Consider the following 25,994-nt stretch of genomic DNA (forward strand, 5'->3'; position numbering starts at 1 on the left):
GCTGTAACAAATTTAAAACACCACTTAAATTAAATAACCGGCATACGACCAATGTTATCACTAGCATTCACCAAAACGCGTCGTATGCGCATGCGATTGTCGACACCGAGCCGATTATAACATTGTCCTTCATGGTTTTCTACCTTAGTGTTTCTTGTAAAATCATTTGGATATCGATTAATACTCGAAATCGGTATTTCAACAGAGGTATCAAATAATTGATAAATATGAAATCGATTATAAACTAAGTTACCATTAATTCAAAGATGTAATTGGTAGTATTGATTCGAACACGCTCTCAATAATAACTGCATTCATTATAATCGATTATTAGATTATATCCGATTAAACTATAGTGTGGCCAATCGTTGAGATGAACGTCCTCTTTTCGGAAGACCTTATTTATGGCCCATACCTGTCCCTTTATTCACACAGCCTTGTGTGGTCAGATGTTGTTACAATACTATCACAACGTGTATACTATCAGTTAAATCGATTAATAACAATACGCGAATTGATTTTTAGATTATTGAGTGAATAATATCGATTAATGAATAATCGATTATCAAGCAACACTATTTAGGTATTACGCGACCATACGTTTACTAACCACAACCGTAGCTGGTCGCGTACGCACCTAAATAATTATCTGGAAAAGCCGTGACGTTAACTGAACAAAATGTGAACAGTAAATATTTGGGCAGTTTACAAGATAGCATGGCGAAGTTAACACAATTGTGGCAGTTATATAACGGAGCCTTTGGCGGAATATAAAGTAAGATGTTATTTACCTCGTTTTGTTCGTATCTTTCCAAGTTATAATTAGTAAAATGAATGTAAAAATTAAGTCTTAAGAGATTGTGTGCTATTTTCTTAATGTTACGAAATAATAGATTTACGCGGGACGTCGTCCTCTTGACCGGGATATGCTGATATATCGACATAAAAATACTAATACTAATCTATATCCTTCTTCATCTCAAATACTACCCATGTACTACATTTCATGACGATTGGTTAAGCCGTCAAGACGCCAACAGGATTGATTAATAAAGAAACAAACTCGTTTTAACATTGATGTATCATTAAGAATTACAACATTGCCATTCTCAATAAGATGATATTTGAGCGATATAACTTAGACATTATTTGCTTTTCTGGGCATGTCGTTAAAAATATATACGCATTATTACATTGTTAGTTTTTTGAACTCACTCAAGGTCTTTACTCGAACTACTTCTTCAGTTTATCATGTAAATTAATATTGTCAAACTGTTCCACTACCTACACTTATTTCTGTATCTTACTAATTCTCTCCAATCTATTGTTTCTTCAGTTGCAATATAATATTTTTTTAATGGATGATAATGGAATGGTAACCCCGCTTACGGTATACACGGAAGCACCAATGAGGTATGATAGGTAAGAATAAAAAGGCAAGTCAGCTAGCCTATCATGATGGATACACCTGGAATTCAGCACGATGGCTTCCAGGGCCTGACAGGGTGTATTGCTAGCAATAGAACTAATAGTCCGTATCACTAACAATCCCTTCCCCCCGAATATTATAATAATAGAATAGTGTGGTAAAATAGTTAAGTCGTAAGTTGTTTAGTTTGTTGTTTAAATTAATATTTACGAATTGTTCTACGACTTACGAGTACACTTCTACTTTTCACTAATATAAAAACATAAACTTTATAACTAATCAAACGGCAGAGAATTTTCTCTACCGTTTGATCAGTTAAAAGGCTTGAAAAGTTGGTATGAAGCATTTTAATACCCGTCCAAAGGAATGGGAGATATGAGTTCCACACGAGCGAACCCGTGTAATTTGCTTTTAGTAAGTTTGTAAATAATATAAACGAGATCACATGAACATTAAATAGATAGACGGACACTCTTTATTGTTCCCTCCGAAAGACAACAAAAAACATTTCATTTTTAAATTAAACTAGCTTTTTGCCCGCTACATCGTACGCCCAAAATTTATAAATGGAAAAGTCAAAAATAGACCACTTTTAGGTTGCATATCAAAATGAAACAAACTCCAGATTTTAAGTTAGTCCTTCAGGAACATAAATATGAAAATCCTTTCGAATTTGTTGCAGTGGTTTTTATGTAATGTCGGAACAAATATATCTACGAATACATAGACAGACAAAATTTCTATAAAATATTGTTTAGGCATCTGATAATCTTATTAAGACACTACTTACGAATTTTTCTTACATATCTCTCACGTACAGACATTGTGTAGTTACAATTTTATTATATTAGATAAGATACATAGTAATTTAATAAATCCTTAAAATGAAATTATCTATACAGAATGAAATCAAAATTATAAAGTCTGTTTTCATTCTCATCTATCATCTTTCACTGGTACCCCGATAGCGTATACCGTTAGATACCATTCCATTATAAAAAAACATAAGCATTGCCCATAGATTGCCATAAGGAACGGTCCTGAGCCATCTGCGTCTATTGAATCCCTGCTAGGCATTTGAGATCGTCACACCATCTATCATTCATCCATCCACACATCAATCGTTAAGTTACTATGGAGACTTTTTTTTTATACAACTTAGAATGGCAAACAAGCTAACGGCCCATCTGATGAAAAGTGGTAACCGTCACCTATAGACATGAGCAGTACCATGGACATAACAGAGTATACTGTTTCGCCCATGATACCCCCATGCGTTGCCATTCCTGAGGACTCAGATGTTATTCCTCTGTACCTTGTAAATTCACGCCATATCCCACCCTTCAAACCGAAACACAGCTATGCAAACACAACTGCTTCACGGTAGAAACACAAATTGGACAGAGGTACCCAAGCAATCGACTTTTGTACAAAGTCTCCCACTGGTAAAACTGGTAGACTATAAATTTTTTGTAATATTTCAACCCATGTGTTTTTGGGAACAGTGTTAAATTTACCTAGTTCAAGACATTTTAAAAATAGTATTAATGTTTCAATTTCTACCTGTATTTGTTGTTTTATGACACACTAGCTTTTACCCGTGACATCGTCCGTGAGACTGGATTTTTTTTTATACCACAAAGATTGCGTACAAGCATATTGCTCGTCAGATGGTAAACGCTGTAGCCTATGACGCCCGCAACACTAGGCGTGTCACGTACGCGTTGATGACTATGTTTACTTTTATTTTTTTTGCTGGGTGAAAATGGAATGGTAACCCCGCCTACGCTAACGGGATACGCTGGCGGAGCACCAGTGAAGGCTGATAAATGAGAATGAAAACAGGCCAGTTAGCCTATCATGATGAATTCATCAGGAATTAATCATGATAAATTCCAGGGAGAACCGCGTGGAGGTCGACCTGGTTAAGTATATTGCTAGCAATGGGATTTTTAGTCTCCATTACTAACAATCCCTTTCCCCCCGCCGACTATATTACTTAGGAATAAAAAAAAATAACCTATACTCTTTATCCTCCATTCCATATAGTGCGTGTGTACCAAATTCTATAGTGATTGGTTAAGCACTAAAAAGTAACAAACAAACATACTTCATACATTCATATTTATATTATTAATATAATAAGCGTTGTAGGTTTTTTCTTTTTTTATCAATACGAAGTTTGTGATAGTCATTCTATCCAGTCATATTCTTTTTTGTTGTACACTAAACTCTTATTTGAAAAAAAAAAGCAACAGCCATGTTTCTTACCTGTTCTTCTTAGCTGAAATTGCATTCCGAACTGGACGCTATATTCATAAAAAAATTACTATTCAAAAATGCTTATTATTAAGTTTACTTGAATAAAATTAATTTTATTTATTTATTATTTATTTATATAAGGATAACAAGACTTGGCCTTACTAATAAACAGTCAAATCTATCAACATCTGCCATTGACTGTGGAGGCTAAAAACTTGTATTTTTAAACATAACGACAAATGAGAAAAGAAAATCCTATAATTCGACAATAAAAAAAAACTAAATATAATTGAATAAGTAAATAAAATAAAAAATATAATGCGTATCTAATTAGCTTTGCATATAGAATAACTTATTATAATAATCTACCCATAGCTATCGACTGGGTACATACTATTATTGATTTGGATCGTGAACACTGCAATTAGGTACCTATTTTCTCTTATAATTTCCCAAGACTCCAATTAAGCAAGATTTTATCGTGAGATTCTCAAGAATCATTACTGTGTTGTGGTCTTGCTTTTATGCTATTAATAGAAATATATAAATAAAATCACATAGAATAAAGTTTATATCAAAAATCTTCATGTTGTGTGGGAGTTATAGAATAGAAAGCGAAAGGTATGTTTATTATTAACAAATGGGTGCTGTTCACAGTTATAGGCGAGGGTTACCACTTTCCATCAGGTGGACCCTCAGCTTACTTACCATTAAAAAATATACGTATAAAATTTATATGTATTAATGTTAACATCAGGCAGGTAGTAAATTAAACCATATGACACTAATCCCAAATAATTATGATAAAGACAGGAAGATGATGATGATGATGATATTTTTTTAATATTAAATTCGAGAACTTTGTAAGATGCGAACTACAAGTCAAAACAAAACTGAAAGATGGAAACTCAAAAATTCAAGAATCAACTTTTTTAAATTCTTTGCATTTACAATATACTTACAGATAATATGGTAATACGACGAACAATACCACCGTACTGTTAATCATTATTTGTATTTTTGGCAAACGTAACGTAATGTATGTACATATATAACGTTCAGTTATATAGGTACATACATTACGTTAATACGTACGTACGTACGTAAATAATGAAGTCATATCAGCGTGACTCATATTAAACATACAAAATTACTATTTTTTTTTACTATTTCTATCTATTTATATATCTTTTCGACTCATGAATATGACGATCTTCATGATACAATTATAAATTACATTGCTTCATTTATTTATTCTTTTGCACACATTAAAATATATGTACAGGTTGGCCTTGCCTGATGATATACTCTGTCAATCGTTTTCCATGAAACAGACTTTTATATCTATATATAATCGACCATCTTTTTTTAATACGTGAAAATGGAATAATAACTCCAGTGATCGACCTGATAGGTTATATTACCAGTAATGGGACTGTTAGATCACATTACTAACAATTCCTTTCCCCTCAGTGTAAGTTAAATAATTTAGCCAATTACTTAATTTATTAACTTTTATAAATAAATTTATTCTGTATTATGAATAATCAGACAATGTATATTTAGGATATAACTCCGATTATATGGAGGAAAAGGGATTGTTAGGATTGGGGTTCAACAGTCCTATTGCTAATATACCCTATCAGATCGACCTAAACGTGGTTCCTTCTGAAAACCATCGTGGTTCCCTCTGAAAACCATCGTGGTTAATTCTAGAAGAATTCTTTACGATGGGCCGACTGATCTGCTTTCATCCTCACCTATCATCTCTCTCTGGTATTCCGCCAGCGTATATCGATAGCGCAGGCGGGGTTACCATTTTATGTTCACCTATTAAAAAAAACCTAACACAAATTGTCTATAATTAAATTAAATTATCGCTCCGAAATAAAGTCGAGACCATTAGCACAGTTACACCACGTGTTAACTACTGTTAATAACCGTAGTCACAATATTGACTTTGTTTTTAGATGCAAACGTTACTATTCAATCAGTGTTTAGGACTACGGAAGTTTCAATCCAAACAAATACTGAATTTTATACAAATATGATAGATTTTGAATCATTTGACTAGAAATAAGTGTTAAGATGGAGCATCGAGCCTCAAAACGGATTAAGTTTTTGTCAGCTAATTGTCAAATTAGCTCACTCGTTCTTTTTGCCAGTGTTCTATATACTTACACATAAAATGTATCTTGGCGTAGTATTTAATAAATAATATGAATGTTTATCCGTTAAAAAGATGCAAAAATTATAAGACAAAATAAATATAGAAGTTATAAAGGAATCACTCATAACTATTTTTTTTAATGGGTGAACATGGAATGGCAACCCGCCTGCGCTATCGGTATACGCTTGCGAGGCACCAGTGAGAGATAAGTATGAGGACGAAATCAGGTCAGTTAGCCCATCGTAGGGATTCTGTATGAGTTACTACGATGGTTTCCAAGGGGAACTGCGCCGAAGTCGACCTGACATAGTGTATTGCTAGCAATGGAGTCGTTATATCCCAATCACTAACAATCCCTTCCCCCCAACTCATAACTATTTGTCACGTAAAATTGTATGAAAAAGTTGCCCCTCTTTCTCAAAGCATTTTATGGAGATACACTGTCTATATAATCTAAGGTTACACCGTTAATATTATTAAATATATATGTGTGTGTGTGTTTGTGTGTGTGTGTGTGTTTTATGCCTGTGTGTATGTGTCTGTGTGTATGAATGTGTATGTGTCTGAATTTGGGTTACTTTGCAACTTAATCAATCTTTATGAAATATGGTATACATATTGAAGAAACAAAAAAACATAAGCTCCTTTTGTCATGGTTTTAAATAAATTAAAAAAATTATTTAAATTTTAATTATACAAAATTTTAAAAAATCCAACAAATATCGATAACCTTCTTTTTTTTATATTACTAATTTTACATTTGTCATTTTCAATTCCAATGTTTCTATTTATATTAAATAGTTTCACAGTTTTCATACAAGAATCAAATGCACACAATGTTGCGATAATTTCTGTGCCTCTAGTGAGAAAGGGTATAACTCAAGTTCTTTCTTCAAGCCTTTTTCTTTTTTCTACTTTAAATAAGTAATAAATTTTTTCTTTCGAATGGTATAAGAATCGTAACGATATCTTTAAAAACAATAGAGATAGTAAACATGTAAAAGGCTACAATTAACAAAATATTTGTGGTAAAAAAGTCATAATTAGAAATAAAACATACAATATTTTACAAAAATTATTTTGTAAAATGAATCAGTTCGATTTGAACCTTTTACACCATTTAATAGCGATTATTTTTTATAGCGTAAAATACACAACATTGTTTTTCTTCAATACTTCAATAAAATCGTTTTAATTCAACTTAAAACTATTTTCACATGATAATTTTAATACATTTTTCTTAACTGTGATTAGGTATAATAGAATTATTTTTAAAACTATAGGTTTTACACAAAAACCGACAATTCCATAAGAAAGAGGAGAAAAAATTACTATAAATGCAATCATTGACTTGTTCAATTAGTAAATAATAAAAGCACTGAATTTTTTTTTTATATAAAATAGTTTTTTGGCTCTCCTGAAAAGTGACCATTTTGAATTGAACCCTTTCTCACTAGAGGCACAGATTTGTACTTCAATTTTCTATACTTTCTAATGAGATTCTTCAAAAAGAACGTAATAAGATTTCTTAAGGGTCGCCATTCTACTCATGACTAAATAGACTGTATGCTTATTTTGAGGCCAAACTTAATAATAAGCATCCAAATCGATACAATGATACTTTCAAAAGTATATGCATTTTATGACATTTCTCAATGCAAGTTAAAAAAAAAATACTAAAAACTACATAATATTGGTGCACTAGTGCAAAAACGTTTTATTCGCTGTTTGATATCTACTTGTACTACATCTACACTGTTATGAGTACAAAACGAAAGCCTACGTTATGCATCAGTTACTGCAATTTTGAAATGTTGTTACAATTTTTTCTCAATAAAATTGATGAATAGTTTCTTGTACAAAATAAACGACATATATTTTTTATTCAACTTGGAATGGCGAACAAGATAACTTCTATACTAATGATAAGTTTTTTTTTTTTTTTTTATACCTATAAAGAATGGATATCAAACAAGCTGACGGCCCATGTGTTGTCATTTTAATGGAAAGTGGTAACTAAATAAACAAATAACAGTTTAACATTATCATCATCATCATTAACGGCCTTTAACTGTCCCTTGCTGAACATAAGCCTCCCCCTTGAGGGGTTTTGCCAGTAATTGTCACGCTTGGCAGTCGGATTGGCAACTGCAGTTAGGCTTTGGTTAGTTTAGGATGTTTCAAAAGGAACGCTGCTGCCCATTTCTCAACCATTAAGTTTTCTTAGTCATCTCTTACGACACCCACCGGAAAGCAAGGAATAATCCATTCTATGCCAGGACCACATGGCAAATATCACTGGTTATTTGATTAAAATTATTTTGTTTAATTCCACTACCATTATAATGCGTACGACTGCTACTCAGATCTCTTCCAGTAAGAAAAAAAACACAGTTGTGTTTGCATGACTGTGTTTCAGTCGTTAGGAATGGCAAGACGTTAGGAATGGCAAGACATGGAGGGCTATCATGGGCGAAATAGTCTGTTATGTCCATGGTACTGCTCATGTTTATAGGCGACGGTTCCTACTTTCCTTCAGGTGGGTCGTCAACTGGTTTACCATTTCAAGTTACATAAAACAATGTAAAAGAGTAATTATTATATTTTTATTTCCAGGAAAAAAGAAAATGTGGTCATATTCAAGCGTGGACATCCCAGGACCCCGGATGAGCCGCACAGATCGAATCAAAATATATTTATCCGAATGTATAGTTTGTTTTTGTATCGTCTTTTTTATAATATGCGTGGGACTGTTGTTATATTTATTTTTTCACTTATATAGCACCGTATCCAATGCTGGAAAATTGACGGGTACTTTAGCAGAGAGCTGAGCCAAAACATACATAACATTTTATCTATGACCAAAGTGTAATTTCATAGATATTAGTATAATGTTTTTTTTTTTGTTTGTCTTAAATAGTAACTATTTTTAATATAGAATTGCTTACATCGACTCATCTATTTTTGAGTGTCTTAGTAAATGTTAAGTATTAGATAAGCATGAGCTTTATAAAGCCTTATTTCTTAAGATTATACCCCTAATAAAATTGTAGAATTAACTGCTATTTTGAGGTGACTAGAAAAATAAAACATAAGAAATATCTTAAATATATAGTATAAATACGAAACTTTTTAACTAGGGGTGGATGGATGTTTGTTAGTTTGTCACGTAAAAAGTACTGAATGGATTTAAATGAAATTTAGTACACGCGTAGATAGGTAGGTAGGTATTTATGCAGGTGAAGCCACGGAATACGACTAGTTTTAAATATAATTCTAACCAGGCTTAGTGGGCTTGATTCAGCGACTTGATAAAATATAAAGACTGCTATTCAGTTGGATATTATTATTGAAGGAGACCATATGCGAAGGTTTTGCACCCTTATGTGGGTAAATTCCTGTCCAAGACACATTATCATTATATTATCATAATAATATAAAGATCAGTTAACAGTCCGAAAAATTGTGATATAGGTTGTATTATTTGTTTCAACTAATTGTTTAGTAAATTATTTTTTATGAAAAATAACCAAAACTGTGATTTTGTTTATATTTGATGTTGCCAAGAAATAATTGTATTCAATAAAGATATGTACTAAAATATCTATATACCTAATAATTATTACAACATAGAATTAAATTTTCTTTCTATGTATATATATGTAATAAGAGATAATTACATTCAGAAATCATTTTTTTGTTTTTGTGGTACACAATTTTAATTAACAGTCTACTTGCTAATAAAACTACCATTTTACATACATCTATATATTAAAAACAGTAGAATTTTTTCCTTTTTATAATCCTATTCTTTCTTTAATTTACTTTAATTTATTTAATTTAATTTTCTATTAATTTACTAGTAATATATATATATATATCATAGTTTTTTAAAGTAGATCAGAAAGTATTGAATACTGAATACTAACCTGTTTCAGAGGGGTTTTTTCCCGCGAACGCACAGGCTGTGGAATGAACTCCCTGCCAAAATTTTCCCAAAGGTTTCTTCAGAATCAGCAAAGCGTACGTGATACCGTTAGTGTTGCAAGCGTCCATAGGTTACAGTGACCGTTTACATTCAAACGGATTGTTTGTCATCTTCGTTACATAAAAAAAAAACTAGTCGGTAACTTCGTAGTAAAAAAATACACCTTGTGAGGCATAGTAACTAATGTTATCATATCAGCCGTTAATTATCCACTGCTAAATATAGGCCTCCCTCTAGGGGGTGGGGGGGGGTTCCTAGTAGTTACCATGCTTGGCAGACGGGTTGGCAACCGCACTTGACCTTGGAGGTGTTTCAAACGGGATCCTGCTACCCATACCTCGACCGCTAATAAGGCGCTTCCCACGACGCCTACGGGAAAGGAAGAAGTAGCCTTCTAGACCTCTCACTACATGGAGTGACGACCTTAAATGCATTGTAGGGAATCAATGGATGCAGATGACTCTGGACCGTTCCTTATGGCGTGGCATTATTCTATGGGGGAGGCCTATGGACGGAAAATGGCTGAAATGATGATTATGGTGATATGATATGATAAATATAAATAAACCTAATTGGGAACCTCTTTCTTTTTGAAATCAGTTGAAAATACCTACTCATATATAGCTATTATAGCTATTTCGTATACATATGTCTTCATCAGACATATTATTATCATTTAATTTCCTTATATGAAAAATGCTTAGATAAATAACCTTATATAAATCGATTTCACAGAGGTGCAATTATTTAAATTTTTTAACTACTATTAATAAAGGTGAAACTAGTTTCAATCATCATGAATATATAAGTTTCGTAATATAAGTTGAAATAATGGAATTGGTTCTGGAAGTTGATAGTTCTCTTTATAGAAATCTAAAATTGCAGAAATTTAAACGCCAATTTCAAGTCACGTTTTCTAAGCGGTATATATATATATATATATATATATATATATATATATATATATATATATATATATATATATATAGGTATATTTTTGACAGCATATATTGATGGGGCCTCCAGTACCATTTACTAACAATTCCCTTCAATCTCTCCCATCACAACTTGTATAGCATCAAGCCAGTTTTTCACTCCCGCATGTTCTTCAGCAAGAGGTGGCACATCTTGCACTCACGTACTTTTCCTAGATTTTTTTATGCGACATGGAATAGCAAGGAAGTTGACGATCCAACTGATGGAAAGTAGTATTAGTTGTATTACCATCATCATCTGTCCGCTGCTCAAGGTAAATCTGCCCCATAAATATCCATAAGGAACGGTCCTGAACCACCTACATGCACTCACTCCCTACAATGGGTTGTGATGTTTTTCACCACAAGTACTTCTAGTAGTAGGTTCTGTATGGGATCGCCACTCAAGAATTTATCAGAAAGAAAAATTCTTGATATATACTTGCTACATAAAAATACCAAATTTTTGTTACATTTGAAAAGTATTAAAAATTTGATTCTGTAAATACCAAATTGTCATTGGTACATAACGTGCCCGCATAGTAATACATGGTAGTACATAGGTGATACCACAGTAATACCAGTACCATGACGTTTGTCGATTATCTATCATTCAAAACATTTTTTTATGTAACTTTAAAATAAGAGACGAGCTGGTGGTCTACTAAATGGAAAATATACAAAAATAAAAAAAAAAATTGAATATCGAATATCGAATTCTGCTACAATTTGCAAAGATTGTAAGTATACTGAAGAAAGTGTACGAGTATATAGATAGATGGATAGATAGATAACTCTTTATTGTTTCCTACAAAAGATTACAATAGGAAACTTATAGACACAAACAATTACAAGTAATAATCACAGTGAGAAAACAATGGGCGATCTTATCGCTAAAAGCGATCTCTTCCAGACAACTTTTGGATGCCGAGAAGTAATTATAAATAGTTTGATATATACATACATGGATACCTATTTGATTAAACATAATACTAAACATTCAAATGTCAAAAGACTATTACTTTTATAACAATAATAGGAATTGAATGATAAAAAGCCAATGAAATCTCTATTACAACATATGCGAGACATAAAACTTTAGTCTCAAGAATGTCACAGTATATTATGTATTGTTCATTTCTATATGCTAGAGATACATAAATATATAGCGAGGTATTAACGTATTTGTCTTTTCCAATGATAAGTTTTTTTTTATAGATAATAATGGAATAGAAACCCTGCTTGCGCTATCTGTTAATGCTTGCTGACGGAAAACCAATGAGGAATGATAGGTAAGGATAAAGTCAGATCAGTTGGCCCATTTTAACAAACTCAACAATAAATCAAACACAATAGTTTCCAGGGGAAACCTTAAAGAAGTCGATCAGAATTGCTAGCAATGGGGTTGCTTATTTCCATTACTAATAATACTATCTCTCCCTCCAAAGGTAAACTACCAAAGAGCGATTTTTTACCGCCAAGTTTAAAGGATAGGATGTAGCAGTGAATTTACAGACTTCAAGGGAACATCGTTTTAGTCCTTAAAAATGGCAACGTATGAATATTAGGGCTTAATTTTCTGAAAGACAACGGTAAATTTACCACCTACTACTATATTGTAATAATATACAAGGAGGAGAAGGGATTGTTAGTAATGCGGATTATCAGTTCCATTGCTAATAATATACCCTAACAGGTCGACCTCCCCGTGGTCTCTCTTGGAAACCATCGTGCTGAATTCCAAGTGTATTCATCACGATGGGCTAACTGACCTGCCTTTTCATCCTCACCTATCATCTATCACTGGTGCCCCGCCAGCGTATACCGTTAGCGCAGGCGGGGTTTACCATTCCATTATCATCCATTAAAAAAATAATAATATATAAGGCATATCGAGCTGCTCACGTAATCCATTCATCATTATCGAAACACCCATTGAAGAAAAAAAATAATCACACGCACAACGGCCCAAATGAGATAAGCGCGGAAAACAGAGTCTTTCTCACATTCACACAAGGCATATCGAGTGTTACGTACACTACATAAGCAACAATTGAAAAATACATCTGACTATCCCACTCGACATTATAGTTGTAAACATGTTTATTATAATATGTTAAAATTATTATTATTTATTTATTTCTCACCACAAACAATTAGGGAATTTACTACCTATAACATACAGAACATTTTAACAATATTGTTTGTAGGAACTGGTGCCTGCCATCATCATCATCATTTCAGCCACTATCCGTTCACTGCTGGACATAAGCCTCCTCCATAGACCGCCATAAAGAACGGCCCTGAGCCATCTGCATCCACTGACTCCCTGCAATGCATTTTAGGTCGTCACTCCATCTAGTGGAGGGTCGCCCTACATTACAATTACCTACGTTTGCCCGTACGCGATCGCCACTCAAGAACCTTTCTTCCCCATCGGTTGTCGGTTCTTCGAGTTATGTTACCAGCCCATTGCCACTTAGCTTACTTATCCTTCGGGCTATGTCGGTTATTTTGGTTCTTTTGTGGATATCTTCGTTTCTATCACGCACTACCTGGTGCCGGTACTATGTGTTAAACCTGTTTATATGGCATATTCAAGACATAAAACAAAGTGTAAGAATCATGACCGTAACTAGGCGGGGGCATTGAGAGGCAAGCCCTTTTTTTTAACGTTGGGAAATGACTTATACGCCCCGTGGGAGGTTTATGGGTACTGCTGGACTCCTACCCCACGGCATCCCTCGCCACGCCATAATGTTGGGGACCTGGGTTCCCTTTCAAAGTCCATCGAGCCCCAACGGCGTTGGCCCGCACCAGTTTGCGGGCTCCGACTCAGGCAAAGCCCTACCTTGAATTGAAAATTAGACGGCTTCGCTTTTTTAAAAACTCTTAAGAATGGCTTCTGCCCTACCAAAAAAATATTTTGCCCTACCTTAAACTTGGATCTAGCTACGGCCCTGGTAAGAATACAATATAACATACAAATACATTGTATTCTTACTCCGCCACCGCAAGGAGATAAAAAACTAAACAAATTGTGTAAAATATAATCTCCATAATTAAATATTATTTGTATATACTTATATGAATTGACCTTCAGTTTAAATTTATGTATTATGCTTATTTATAATTTCTATTTTACAACTACGGAATAATATTCTTATCTGTAAATTTCCTAAATACGTGAAAATTAAGTAAATTAAAATAATACTAATAAAAATACTCAGTTTAAGCTAAAAGTTAATAAATGTGATGTTCTTAGTATGTTACATATTTCCTGTAAAAAATTTTATCTTTACATTTTATTAAATCGTAATGTAGTCAATACTATAACTATTTTTACAAAAATATAAATATAATATATTAAAATAGTACTGTTTTTCCCCTTTGGGGTACAACCTTGAACACCCAACCATGAACCAATTAAAAAAAATACGGTCTCTAAATTGGCTCGACCGAAAGTCGAACCCTGGATCTCATCTACGCAAAACAATGTACCCACCAATCTGCCACGGAGTCACTTAACATTATTTCAATATTAATTAAAATTTGTATTATTGTTTAAAAATAAATTTAAAAAGTAACGCATTTAACTTTATTGTGTGTAATATTCTATTTTTACTACACATCTATTCAGACAACACAATTTAGCACGTTTCATAAATGTTAATACAGTAAATCTTCGATAACAATACTTAGCAAAAATAAACATAATAGTAATAAACATTATAGGACATCCTAAGGTTGTAAAAGATAATGAAACATATGTACACATATATAGTATTTTATATTTAAAATAACAAGTGTAAGCCCCAGTGTGTGTATATTCTTAAATATTATCTACTAAAGTATACTAACGAGAATATTAAATGTATTATGATTATTTATCATTACTTACCAAATTAGTGAAAAATTACCTATGTAATAGAAACAAATTACCCCAATTAATATCGGTACCCCAATTGGTTCGGTGTTCTTAATCAATGAAGATCGAATGTTGCTCCAGCCTGTTGATAAAATTATGAGGAAAAACTCAGGTCAGTTAGCCCATCGTAATGGATTTATTAGCAATTAAACACAATGGTTTCTACGCGGAACGCATGGTGGTCGAATTGACGGCCAGTTCCACTTGTCTCTACCAACTTTCCCCTCTGGGAACTACATTGCTGATAATAGGAACTAACTTCCTTACTATTAATACTACCATAGCCTTCCCTCTCTACCAATCAACCAGTATTATTATTACATTTATAAAATCTACAAAAACATATTTTTTAATATACTCCTAATAATAAAAGTTTCGAAGCTATTTAACTCCTGCTTTATAAATTACAATACTTTTACATTTCCATGAAATATTGCTAATATCCTTTATACAGGCGATGCGGTATTCCACGCAAACGCTTATATCATATGTGTATCCTGAAATTACACCGCCTGATTGATTCAACAGACTCAATGGTAACATGAATTTAATTGAAAATTATATATAGCCATTGAAATTATCTTTTAAATAAGTATAATTAAAAAATTAAATCTAAATGTACCTATAAATTTAAACTTTCAAGAATCTGTATACTTAACCTTTATATACAAATAAGGAATATTTAAAATTTATTCGATCTTAATTAGATTTTTTGAAAATTATTCTAAAAATGCCTATTTGATGTTATATACTAATTATATTAGTGTCTGTGTGTGTAAGTTTGTCACACATCATAATTATTAAATCTGAAACCGTACAAGATAAACATTTCAAACAAAAAAAAGAAATAAATATAGAGAAACAGTTCCAATTGTTTTTGGGTCTTTTCAACAGATACATATTATTTTACTATAATATTAGGAGCACCAATCAAGTTTCTAAAAAGTTAATCCAAACTGTTTCCATCAGAGATGTTTCCTTCCATGAACACTCAAGTTATAAAATGAAGTCCCCGTAGAGGTTTTTCTAAAAGACAGCGTGGGGTAATTGCAGGTGATCATAGACTACGGTAACCGCTTACCATCAGGTGGGATGTATGTTTGTTTGCCACCTGATTATATATATATATACATAAAATCTATTCTATCAGGTCAACCTCCAATACAGTTGAAACAAAATTTTAAATTATGTTTAAAAATCTAAGCTCAATCTATTAGATAAACACAACATCAGAGTTCAAATGAATGAAAATTTCGATTTTAATATCATTTAAATAAGAAATTTTACCTAAATCCAAATTGCAAATACAAAAACCATTTCAAAGAAACAAAAAATCTTATACATTACAGCAAATATTCTCGCTCGCAATTCCGATATTATCGCAGTAACGATTTTCATTGCTGCATTTCTATTTGCATACTGCTGTCATAGTGACAAGATATGAAACCAATGTACTTACTTCTTTGACTTAGATATTTGTCTCTCCATCGCTTTTATTACTTGTAGCGTCACGCTAAACTACTGTTGTAGTTTTTTTGTATTCATCGATCGTTCACCCGTCATTGGTGATTGATGGTCCATAAATAGTCCTCAGCTGGTACATTATTACAGAATGACTAGTCTATGGACATCGTGCGCTTACCAAAGGTAAATGATCGGACAGTGGGCATTTTTTCCTTTTTTTCTTTTTTGCACACCGATTTTTTTTTTATCTTTTTTACTCGCCTACAGTAAGTATATATAAGACATGGTAATAAGCAATAGTATGAATAAAATCGTATTATATAATATATACACCACACTGTAATAAATTATTAATAAATCGCTCCAATATCTATATTTTTTTAACGATTTATAATGGAATGGTAACCCCGCCTGAAGATAGATGAGGATGAAAGCAGATCAGTTGGTCTAACGTGACTTTTTTTAATGGATGATAATGGGATGGTAACCCACCCGCGCTAACAGTATACGCCGGCGGGGCACCATTGAAGGAAGAAAGCAGGTCAGTTTTTTTTTATGGGTGATAATGAAATAGTAACCCCACCCGCGCTATCAGTATACACCGGCGGGGTACCAGTGAAGGATGATAGGTGAGGATGAAGCAGGTCAGTTAGCCCATCGTGACGAATTCAAGAAGAATTGTTCACGATGGTTTTCAGGGGGAACCACGTGGAGGTCGACCTGATAAGGCATATTGCTAGCAATGGAGCTGTCAAACTCCATTGCTAACAGACCCTTTCCCCCCAAGTAGGTCAGTTAGCCCATCGTGACAAATTCAACAAGAATTGTTAACAATAGTTTCCAGGAGGAACCACGTGGAGATTGGGCTTATCGTGACTAATTCCACAAGAATCAGCCACGATGGTTTCCAGAAGGAACCGAGTGGAGGTTGACTTGACAGTGTATATGGGGCATATAGCAATGGGGCAGTTTGACCCAATTATTAACAATCATTTTCCCCCCAATATTGGGTTCCTCTGAACATTGGTAACGGAAAAATGGTCAACAATATTTTTTTTTCAATGGGTGAAAATGGTATGGTACCCCACCTGTGCTAACGGGATACGCTGGCGGAGTACCAGTGAAGGATGATAGATGAGAATGGAACAGGCCAGTTAACCCATCATGATGAATTCATCAGGAATTAAACATGATAGTTTCCAGGGAGAACCGCGAGGAGGTCGACCTGGTTGGGTATATTGCTAGCAATGGGATTCTTAGTCTCCATTACTAACAATCCCTTTCCCCCCAACCCAACCAGGTCAACAATATTGCCATATATATTAATTTCTATCGGATTCTTCATTTCGTTATTATATATTGAATGACCTATATTTAACATATTCTTTATTGGGTCAATATATTGTAACCATAATATATAGATTCCAACCAAAATATATCGTCATCATTTGTTTGCCATTCTAAGTTGTATAAAAAAAATCAGCCTTTACTGTACACTGCTTAACATAAGGTTCTCCCTTGGAGAGTTTTGCCAGTAGTTGCCACGATTTGGCGAATTGGTAACCAGTCAAGCTTTAGAGATGTTGTAAGAAGGACGCTACTGCCCATCCCTCGCCCTTCTATAGTTGGCTCTTACGACAGCCACGGGAAATCAACGAGTGGCCTATTCTATACCAGAATCACACGGCTAGTCAAAACATCTAGGACCTTAGAAACATACAAATTTTCCGTCACAGTATTACTAACTGACATTACTTCATTAGTGACGTTTAGATAAGTACTGAACAATGAAAAGTAAGCGTATATAATCATAACTAAATACTGCTACTAATTCTGCATAATAAATAGTATAAATAGCATTTTAATATTTATGATTGATGATGACGCGTACCTAATTACGCAATTGTTGAGTCGCGTAAAATATTTGTGCGAAATAGATACTTGTACTTTGCGAGTTGTGCCCCCAATTTGTTGGAAATTTTATCGTGCACTGTTTGAAACTCTGAATAAAATCCATAATAGCTATTCATACTTTTTTTTATAGATGATAATGGAATGGTAACCCCGCTTGTGCTGACGGTATACACTGGCGGGGCACCAGTGAGAGGCGATAGGTGAGAATGAAAGTAGGTCAGTTAGCCCATCGTGACGAATTCACAAGAATTAACCACGATGGTCTCCAGGGGGAACCGCGTGGAGGTCCACCTGACAGACCACTGCTAGCAATGGGGCTGTTAGATCCCATTGCTAACAATTCCTTTCCAATCCAATTGCTAGCTATTCATACTGTGAATACATATCGTTTTTTTATATTATAGCACGACATGACACCATATCATCCTAAACGGCAACTGAGACGACATAATCCACAACTCCCGCTTGACTGGGATATATTTTTAGAACGAAATAAATGTAGCCTACATCCTTCTGCATCCCACATAGTACGTATATAGTAAATTTCAAAGTGATTAGTTAAGCCATTAAGGCCCATAAAGTAACAAACTTACTTTCACATTAATAATATTAGTATGGATTCTTAGAACTTGGAGTTACAAAATGTTGCATAGCCTTATCAAAACTTTGTGGTGTAACCGCGATATGAATTCCGATAGGAGATCACACTTAATAAACAAGTCGTGTCCGTACTGGCTACTGCGATGAAGAGGTATTGGATTTTGATGCATAAATTTGCTTCGATCAGATAATCCAATTTTATAAACACAAGTTTCACCAGGTCTGCTTTCAGGAGTTCTGGTATCTTGTATACACGAAAATCTATTTAATAGAGAGCAGTCTAAATAAGTCCAGTGTGATCCCGGCATAGAATACGCCACCCCTTCCTTTCCACTAAATAGCGACATCTAGTCTTAAACTAAACAGTGCTTCTACTGCGGGTACCAGACAACTGTTACATTTTTTTTTTAATGCAACTTTTCCAAGTTGTAAGTTCTTAAAATGAAAGAGAATAATGTCTCGTCTTATGAAAAGTGGTAACTGTCACCTATAAACATGAGCAATACCATTGACATAACAGATTTACCTTTTTAACGTAAATACATAAATATTATACATAGAAAACACCCAGACCAATACAAATATACATCTAAGGCATGGACGACATTTTTTTTTAAAAAAAAAGCAAGTATATTTTTTCACAATATTTTTATGGAAATATCTATTTAAACACTCGTATTGTCAGCTTTGAGCTATCTATATCAAGATACCTACATCGATCGGTCGATGCAAAAATATTTTATTCCATTAATATTATAAATTATAAATTAAATATAATTACAAAAATTTGTAATGATGGGAGGCTGGAACATCCATCATTACAAACTTTACTAAGTGAAATAGATGGATGTATCCATCCATCTGTCCATTTTACTTTTTCACGAAAAAAGTATTGAACGGATTTGAATTAAATTTAGTACATATGTAAGTTATATCCTAACTTAGCGTATACTTTATGTACTAATTTACATTAGTAGAGCCGCGCGTTAACATTAGCGAACTATAAATGCAAACATTTATATAGTGAATAATTATTGCTCCTTCACAAATTTGAATGAAATTTGCTATATGAGTAGATTATATTCTAGTTCACCACGTAGGATACTTAATGTTTGATGAATTATACGGGAGAAGCTGGGAGATATGGCTAGTCTCAAATAATGGTTCTAAACACAAGGATTACTTATAAGGTGTCGCCAAAGGCATTTATGTATGCGAAAAACCAATTACATGGTCTGTCTGGTAAATAAATGTTTTTGTTATTTCGCCAAAACCTAGTGACGTCACCAACCTATTTCGTTTTGGAAGGTCAAAGACATATCGTTATGTATCAAGGTTATTTTTTGTATTTTGTATTTATTTCATTTATAGTTGTTAAGCCTCTTCATACATTTTTATGCAATACTAAGTAAGAATTCATCCTCTTACGCTTGGACCTTAATGGTCACATACAATGCAGTTTAAAAGGAATAAGCTCCTTACCGAGGTTTTCCCTAGAGGTTACAGTATGGGGTTGTTCAAAAAAGGTATATTAAGGTTCTAAAGTATTATTAAGGTTTCTTTAGAGTCGACAATCCGCATGTGAAACTCCTAGCGTTGCAGGCATTCATAGGTTACAGTAATCGTTTACCAAAAAAAAGGGAAGCCGGCCAACGTGATTTTTCACCCTAAGTTTCATCTACTGAGGTATTTTTTTGTATCGGGATCAAAACTGTCTTATCTCTCAAGTTGATGAAAATAATACACATTTACACAATACACATACAATTTACACATTTACAATATACACATTTTCATTAATGTCAGTTCAACGGTTTCGGAAATTAATTTCAACAAATATCGTAACGAGATTTTTACATATTAAGATGACTGTGTCTACCACATTTTCCTCAATCTTTACCTCAATTAATTACATAAAGTACTAACCTGAATGCAGTGCAACGTATGCCAATATACCTATTAGTTTATATAAGTTAAATAGATTTACACTAATGTAATTTCTAAACACATATGTATGACCAACAAAATTTGTTTTAAAGAAAATAAAACCATAAATCTTACATTAATCTAAATCCACCGTTTTTACACATATATAGTCCACATGAATACTAATTGGATTACATGTACATAAATCGATGTATTATTAAAAATTTTCTTTTTTTACTTTTTTATTTAATAAATTATACTATTATTACTAGTACTAGTATTATATTATCTATGCTAATATGTATTGTATTGTAAAATCTTTATTGTACATAATTCAAATTGAGCACTGATAAATTATTTAATATTAAATTTATTTACTAGATAAATATATTTAATACTTTTCTGGTATTATAAAACTAAATTTCAACAATAAATTACATTTCACCAACTTTTTTTAATTGATAGACGATATATTATATTAATTATAGTAATTAATGTTTAATTATAGTAATTAATAATAATTAGTATTTTAATAGCAATACTAGTTAGTAATTTAATGGTAGGTAAATTTGAATGGAAGTGACGATAGCGTCATCTAATATCAAGAATTAAAATCAAATCAAATAGGATTTATTATACAATGTTACCAAAGAGCTGGTACTAAACAACAAATGCAAGAATGTATACATTGTGCGAGGATTAACCTCGCAACTGCGGGAAAGCTAAAGCAGTGTATTAAACCACTACAATGTTAAAGTCATTAAATTAAGTTCTTAATTATGGCATAGTTATCGCATGACCATAATAAATGGCACGATAAAAAGGAGACATATGCCCAGCTATGATAGACGTGGACTGATTAGATACGTAGGTAGTCTCATAATAAAAATTAGGCATTATCATACCATTCCTTTACCTGGCCTCCAAAACATAAAAAAAATGACAAGTGACAATAATTTTTTTAAGTAATCTAAACATGTCAGTTAAGTGTTGCTCTAACTGGGCTGGCTGTCACTGCTCATCCATCAGAATCCCCTATATGGTTAGCGTTTTCTTAAGATATTTATATTGTAACGTTCGAAAAAAAAATGTCACGTCTCATTTAAAAAAAAAAGTATGGACTTATTATGTACTAGCTAATACCCGCGACTTTGTCCGCGTGGTATTTGTTATACCTTCGATTAACATTTTTAACCTCCTTATTATAGTGAACTATGTCTGAGAATACTGGACCAAAATTTACAAATGACGTGTCGTTCTCACTCTTTGCCTTAGGTCAAATTGACTTTACTTAACTAGGTTGTGTACTAAGCTGTTTAAGTTACTATAGTTTTTTAACTATCCCACAAACTCTTTATTTTTTCGTAATTTAAAACATCTAAAATGTTGACCGGAGATTTAAGTTACCACTATGCAAAATTTCATTTAAATCGGTCCAACAGTTTCGGAGATTAGCCCGTACAAACATACAAACAAACAGAGAAACTAAAAAAATTAAAAAATCTACGAATACTCGACCCTTTATTTAATTAAAATATATCAGATCTCTTAAAATACGCCCATTTCCCTTAATCGCTTAAAAGAAATGACGTTTCTATTTAAATAAAAAAAAAAACCAGTAAAAACAAAAATGTAACTTCAACCTGCTATATTCAAGGAAAAGTTATACAAAAATATGTTATCGATTTGTTATTTCTTTTTAATAATAACACTAAAAATTCATGTAAAACCCAGAATTGATAAGAACAAAATACATACTTGAAGCAAATACGAGTATTTATCATAGTTAGTTTACCGTATCCCCAACATCCGTATAGTACAGGAGCTAAGATGAAACAAAATATCTAATAATGTATACACACACATTTTAGATTTTTATATAGATATACATATATGTAAATGTTTTATTTCATTACATTGGGAATGAAAAAAATTAAAGTGAAAGTTTCAAAAAAATATCAAAACTAAAATGATGATGATAGTAACTGTGAAATGTCTGATACCTGAAAAGTCAGTATGTGAAACAATAATTAGCTAATTATATATTCCCTAGCAATTCCTTAGAAAGCAAGAATAAAATTAATATTTTCTTAGAGCGACTTTTTTGCACACCGTATATTACATCACCGCCAGGTGTCACAGTTTTTACTATAGTGATATTGATCAAAGATAGATATATATATATATATATAGAAGTATTATATAAACATATAATATAATAAAGTTTGTTTGATTGAACGTCAGTGTACACTGGCAGAGTACCAGTGAGAGATGGGATCAAGGAAAGCAAGTCAGTTGGCCTATTGTTACAAATTTAATAATAAATCAATCATGATGGTTGAATTTTTGAGAATTTTTTTTTTGTATTTCTTGAAGAAATTTATTCGCTATTCAAAATAAATAACTATACAGCCACGGACGAAACTACCAGTTAAAACTAGTATAAGTGTATATTTAAAAAAAAAAAACCTGTAATCCATATCTATTATCTATAATTAGTCTAGTGCCCATAATATATACAAACTAATTCCAAAGTAAACGGATCATTTCTATTTATTTTAGAATAGAGTAGAAATAATCTTTATCCAAAACAAATCTATTATTTACAAGCTCTTTCACGTCTTAATTTTTTCTTTATTAAACTAAAACAAATTTTAAAAACATAATTTCTTTATCAAACTAAGTTACAAAAAAATTTCAAATTCCATAAGTACACCTACACCACTTCAATTAAAATAAAATAGTTACTCATTTTTCACCTGTCATATATTTTTACTACGCTAATCGTAATTATATAAAGAAAAATATCGGTGTCCGTTCATGCAAATTTCCGAAGCCAATCATCCTATTTTAATATTTTATACTCGTAAATCTATATTCGCTAATTTAGAACCGATTCTGATAATTTGTCAGAATTTATTTTATTACTTAAGTTTATATAACTTTGAAACCTTAAATCATTAACATAAAACAGAATAATTATCTGTAATAGTTATTTAAAATTTAAAATTATAGCTTATTTTTCTAAAATAAAGATATAAAAAATATTTTATGATTTTTTTTATATTATGGAATTGAAATGTAGCTTGCTTGTTGCCTCTGTAAGCATTTTAGGTTTTATAACAGGATACTTCCAAGTGAAGCACGCCCTACTAAGATGAAGCTCTCTTTCGGCATATTGTGAAGATCCGGTCTCGAGGGATCAAAGTCAAGAACACTTGATGCAAACATTGACAAGTATACGAATGAGTTTATATGTATACAAAGTACCTATAAGACATTTAAATCCTTACAGAACTCAAAGAAATTAGTAAAAATAGTTAATAAATTTATAAAATAATAAGTTATTCTAATAGGGTATCACGCATAGTCAAAAAACATGCATAGTAATCAGGTCCACCCTTTATACTTTTATATACTTTTTACAAATTTGACTGTAATGTTTACTCGTACTTATAGAGATTTATTTGTTTAAATAACTTTATTCAACGAAAAAATATGGTATAAAAAACGGACTCAATGTTAGTAGCATACTCTACCAATCAACCTTTTGGATGAATAGTGACTGGATGAATAATGACGCAGTATTATAATTCATTATTAAAATAGGTAAAAATAACATAAAATGTTGAATATAATCTACATACATAAATATAAAAATAAAATATAATATAAAAATTATATATAAACAAAAAATTATTCTACTTTAAAAAAAATAGCCATATAGCGAAAACAAGTAACTGTTTTATATCTGACGCACAAATTACGAAAATTCTCCATACCTTCAGAAAACAAAGATGAAAATCATCTTAGTTATTGAATGATGACTTTAGCAAAGATCTATTTAATCCTAGCGTGAAAAAATGTGTTATCATTGATTATCAATTATAAGAAACTGCGCACGCGCTGAAGTTTGCAGTCAGTCGTGCGCGAACCGCCATCGGAGGTGCGTGTCCCGCGTGCGTAGTGTGCCGAAAAACTCCGCGTTTTTTTTTTTATAATGGTGAGTGATTAATATAGCGTGTCAAAAGTAATTTAGTGGCGTGACTTATCAATAAACTATTAGATAAGTATGCCAAATTACGTTCTCATTTCAAATTTCTATGTGCTTAATTCATTATTTAATTACGGTAATTATATTCAAAATGATCACGGTATGTATATTTTAAAATGTAGACAACTAACATAATTTTATCCTCCAAAGAAATCTATACCAATATTGAAGTACATTTTTTACGCGCTTAAGTGATACGTTCCCATTCATAAAATAGTTGGTCAGCGGAATTTGATTCGCAAGTCACTACTGTGTTTCTTGGAAGGGAGAAAATAATACAAAAAAAAACACGTGTTCATTCATGCCGATTCACCTTTATGCCGATTACTATAAAGACTTATTTACGTACAGACTTACACTATTCATCCACTATCCTTTTCTATAAATTACCGGTTCCCTATGGTATTCTATCTGTATCTATAGTATCTGATTCATTACTTCAGTTAGGTATAGTGTCAGTTATGAACTGTTGTTGCAACTTTTATTTATAATTAAAGTTAATAAATTATTAATTATTATATGAATATGTATTACTAAAATATAAACGACATATTATAATATAAATATTTAACTAAGATTAAATTCTTGAGAACTTACTACTTAATTGGATATTTGTATAAAAATATTATTTAAAATATGGAAATGTACTTGTATACTGAACCCTACTTTCTTCTTCGCTTCGATTTTTTTTTCAATTACGCAATAATTATAGACTCTATCAATACATTGAAAAAAGAAGCAACAAAATGTGTTCAGAATTATTAAAGATATCACATAATACAAGCACGAATAAAAAATACGCCTAATTGAACTTGAACTCGTTTTTGAAACCAGACGAATCAACTTGTTTATACGAATTAAATTATATAAATAATTAATCAATCAAATTATATATATTTTTAATTATTTTTTTTTTATACCACTGAGGTGGCAATCAAGCATGTGGCCCACCTGATGTTAAGTGGTTACCGTAGCCTATGAACACCTGCAATACCAGACGTATTACGCGTGCGTTACCGACCCTGAAGAAACCTCTTTACCCCCCTTTTGAAGAACCTTTTCAAAACTGCTTAATTTTTAAAATAAATAAAAAAAATTGTGGCATACGTAAATAGGCAGATTGTAATACAATTAAAACTATATAGCGAAATCAAAGGGACTGGGTATTTTAATGCGTAATAAATAATTTTCGTTAAAGGGAAAGTTAAAAAAATAGGGTTACAAATAAGTACAAAATACAAAAATAAGTGAAAAAAAAATACATGACAAAGTTATAATCTTTGTT

The 25,994-nt window shown here is 32.1% G+C and overlaps 1 protein-coding gene and 1 long non-coding RNA gene across 2 annotated transcripts in view; both read left to right on the top strand.

Annotated features, from left to right (window-relative positions):
* The first annotated feature begins 584 nt into the window (after positions 1 to 584).
* Positions 585 to 9,553, top strand: LOC116412925 (uncharacterized). Its single transcript, XR_004223929.2, has 2 exons — positions 585 to 775; positions 8,478 to 9,553. It is a non-coding gene; the product is annotated as an uncharacterized LOC116412925 (long non-coding RNA).
* Positions 9,554 to 24,525: 14,972 nt separating this feature from the next.
* Positions 24,526 to 25,994, top strand: part of LOC113516144 (uncharacterized) — a 43,216-nt gene continuing 41,747 nt past the window's right edge. Inside the window, exon 1 of the mRNA XM_026900520.3 lies at positions 24,526 to 24,658. Coding sequence (XP_026756321.2) covers positions 24,656 to 24,658 — 3 coding nt within the window. The 5' untranslated portion in view covers positions 24,526 to 24,655. The remainder of the gene's footprint in view (positions 24,659 to 25,994) is intronic.

The sequence above is a fragment of the Galleria mellonella genome, unplaced genomic scaffold (assembly GCF_026898425.1).
Source record: "Galleria mellonella isolate WM207_F2 unplaced genomic scaffold, CSIRO_AGI_GalMel_v1 utg718, whole genome shotgun sequence".
NCBI lineage: Eukaryota > Metazoa > Arthropoda > Insecta > Lepidoptera > Pyralidae > Galleria > Galleria mellonella.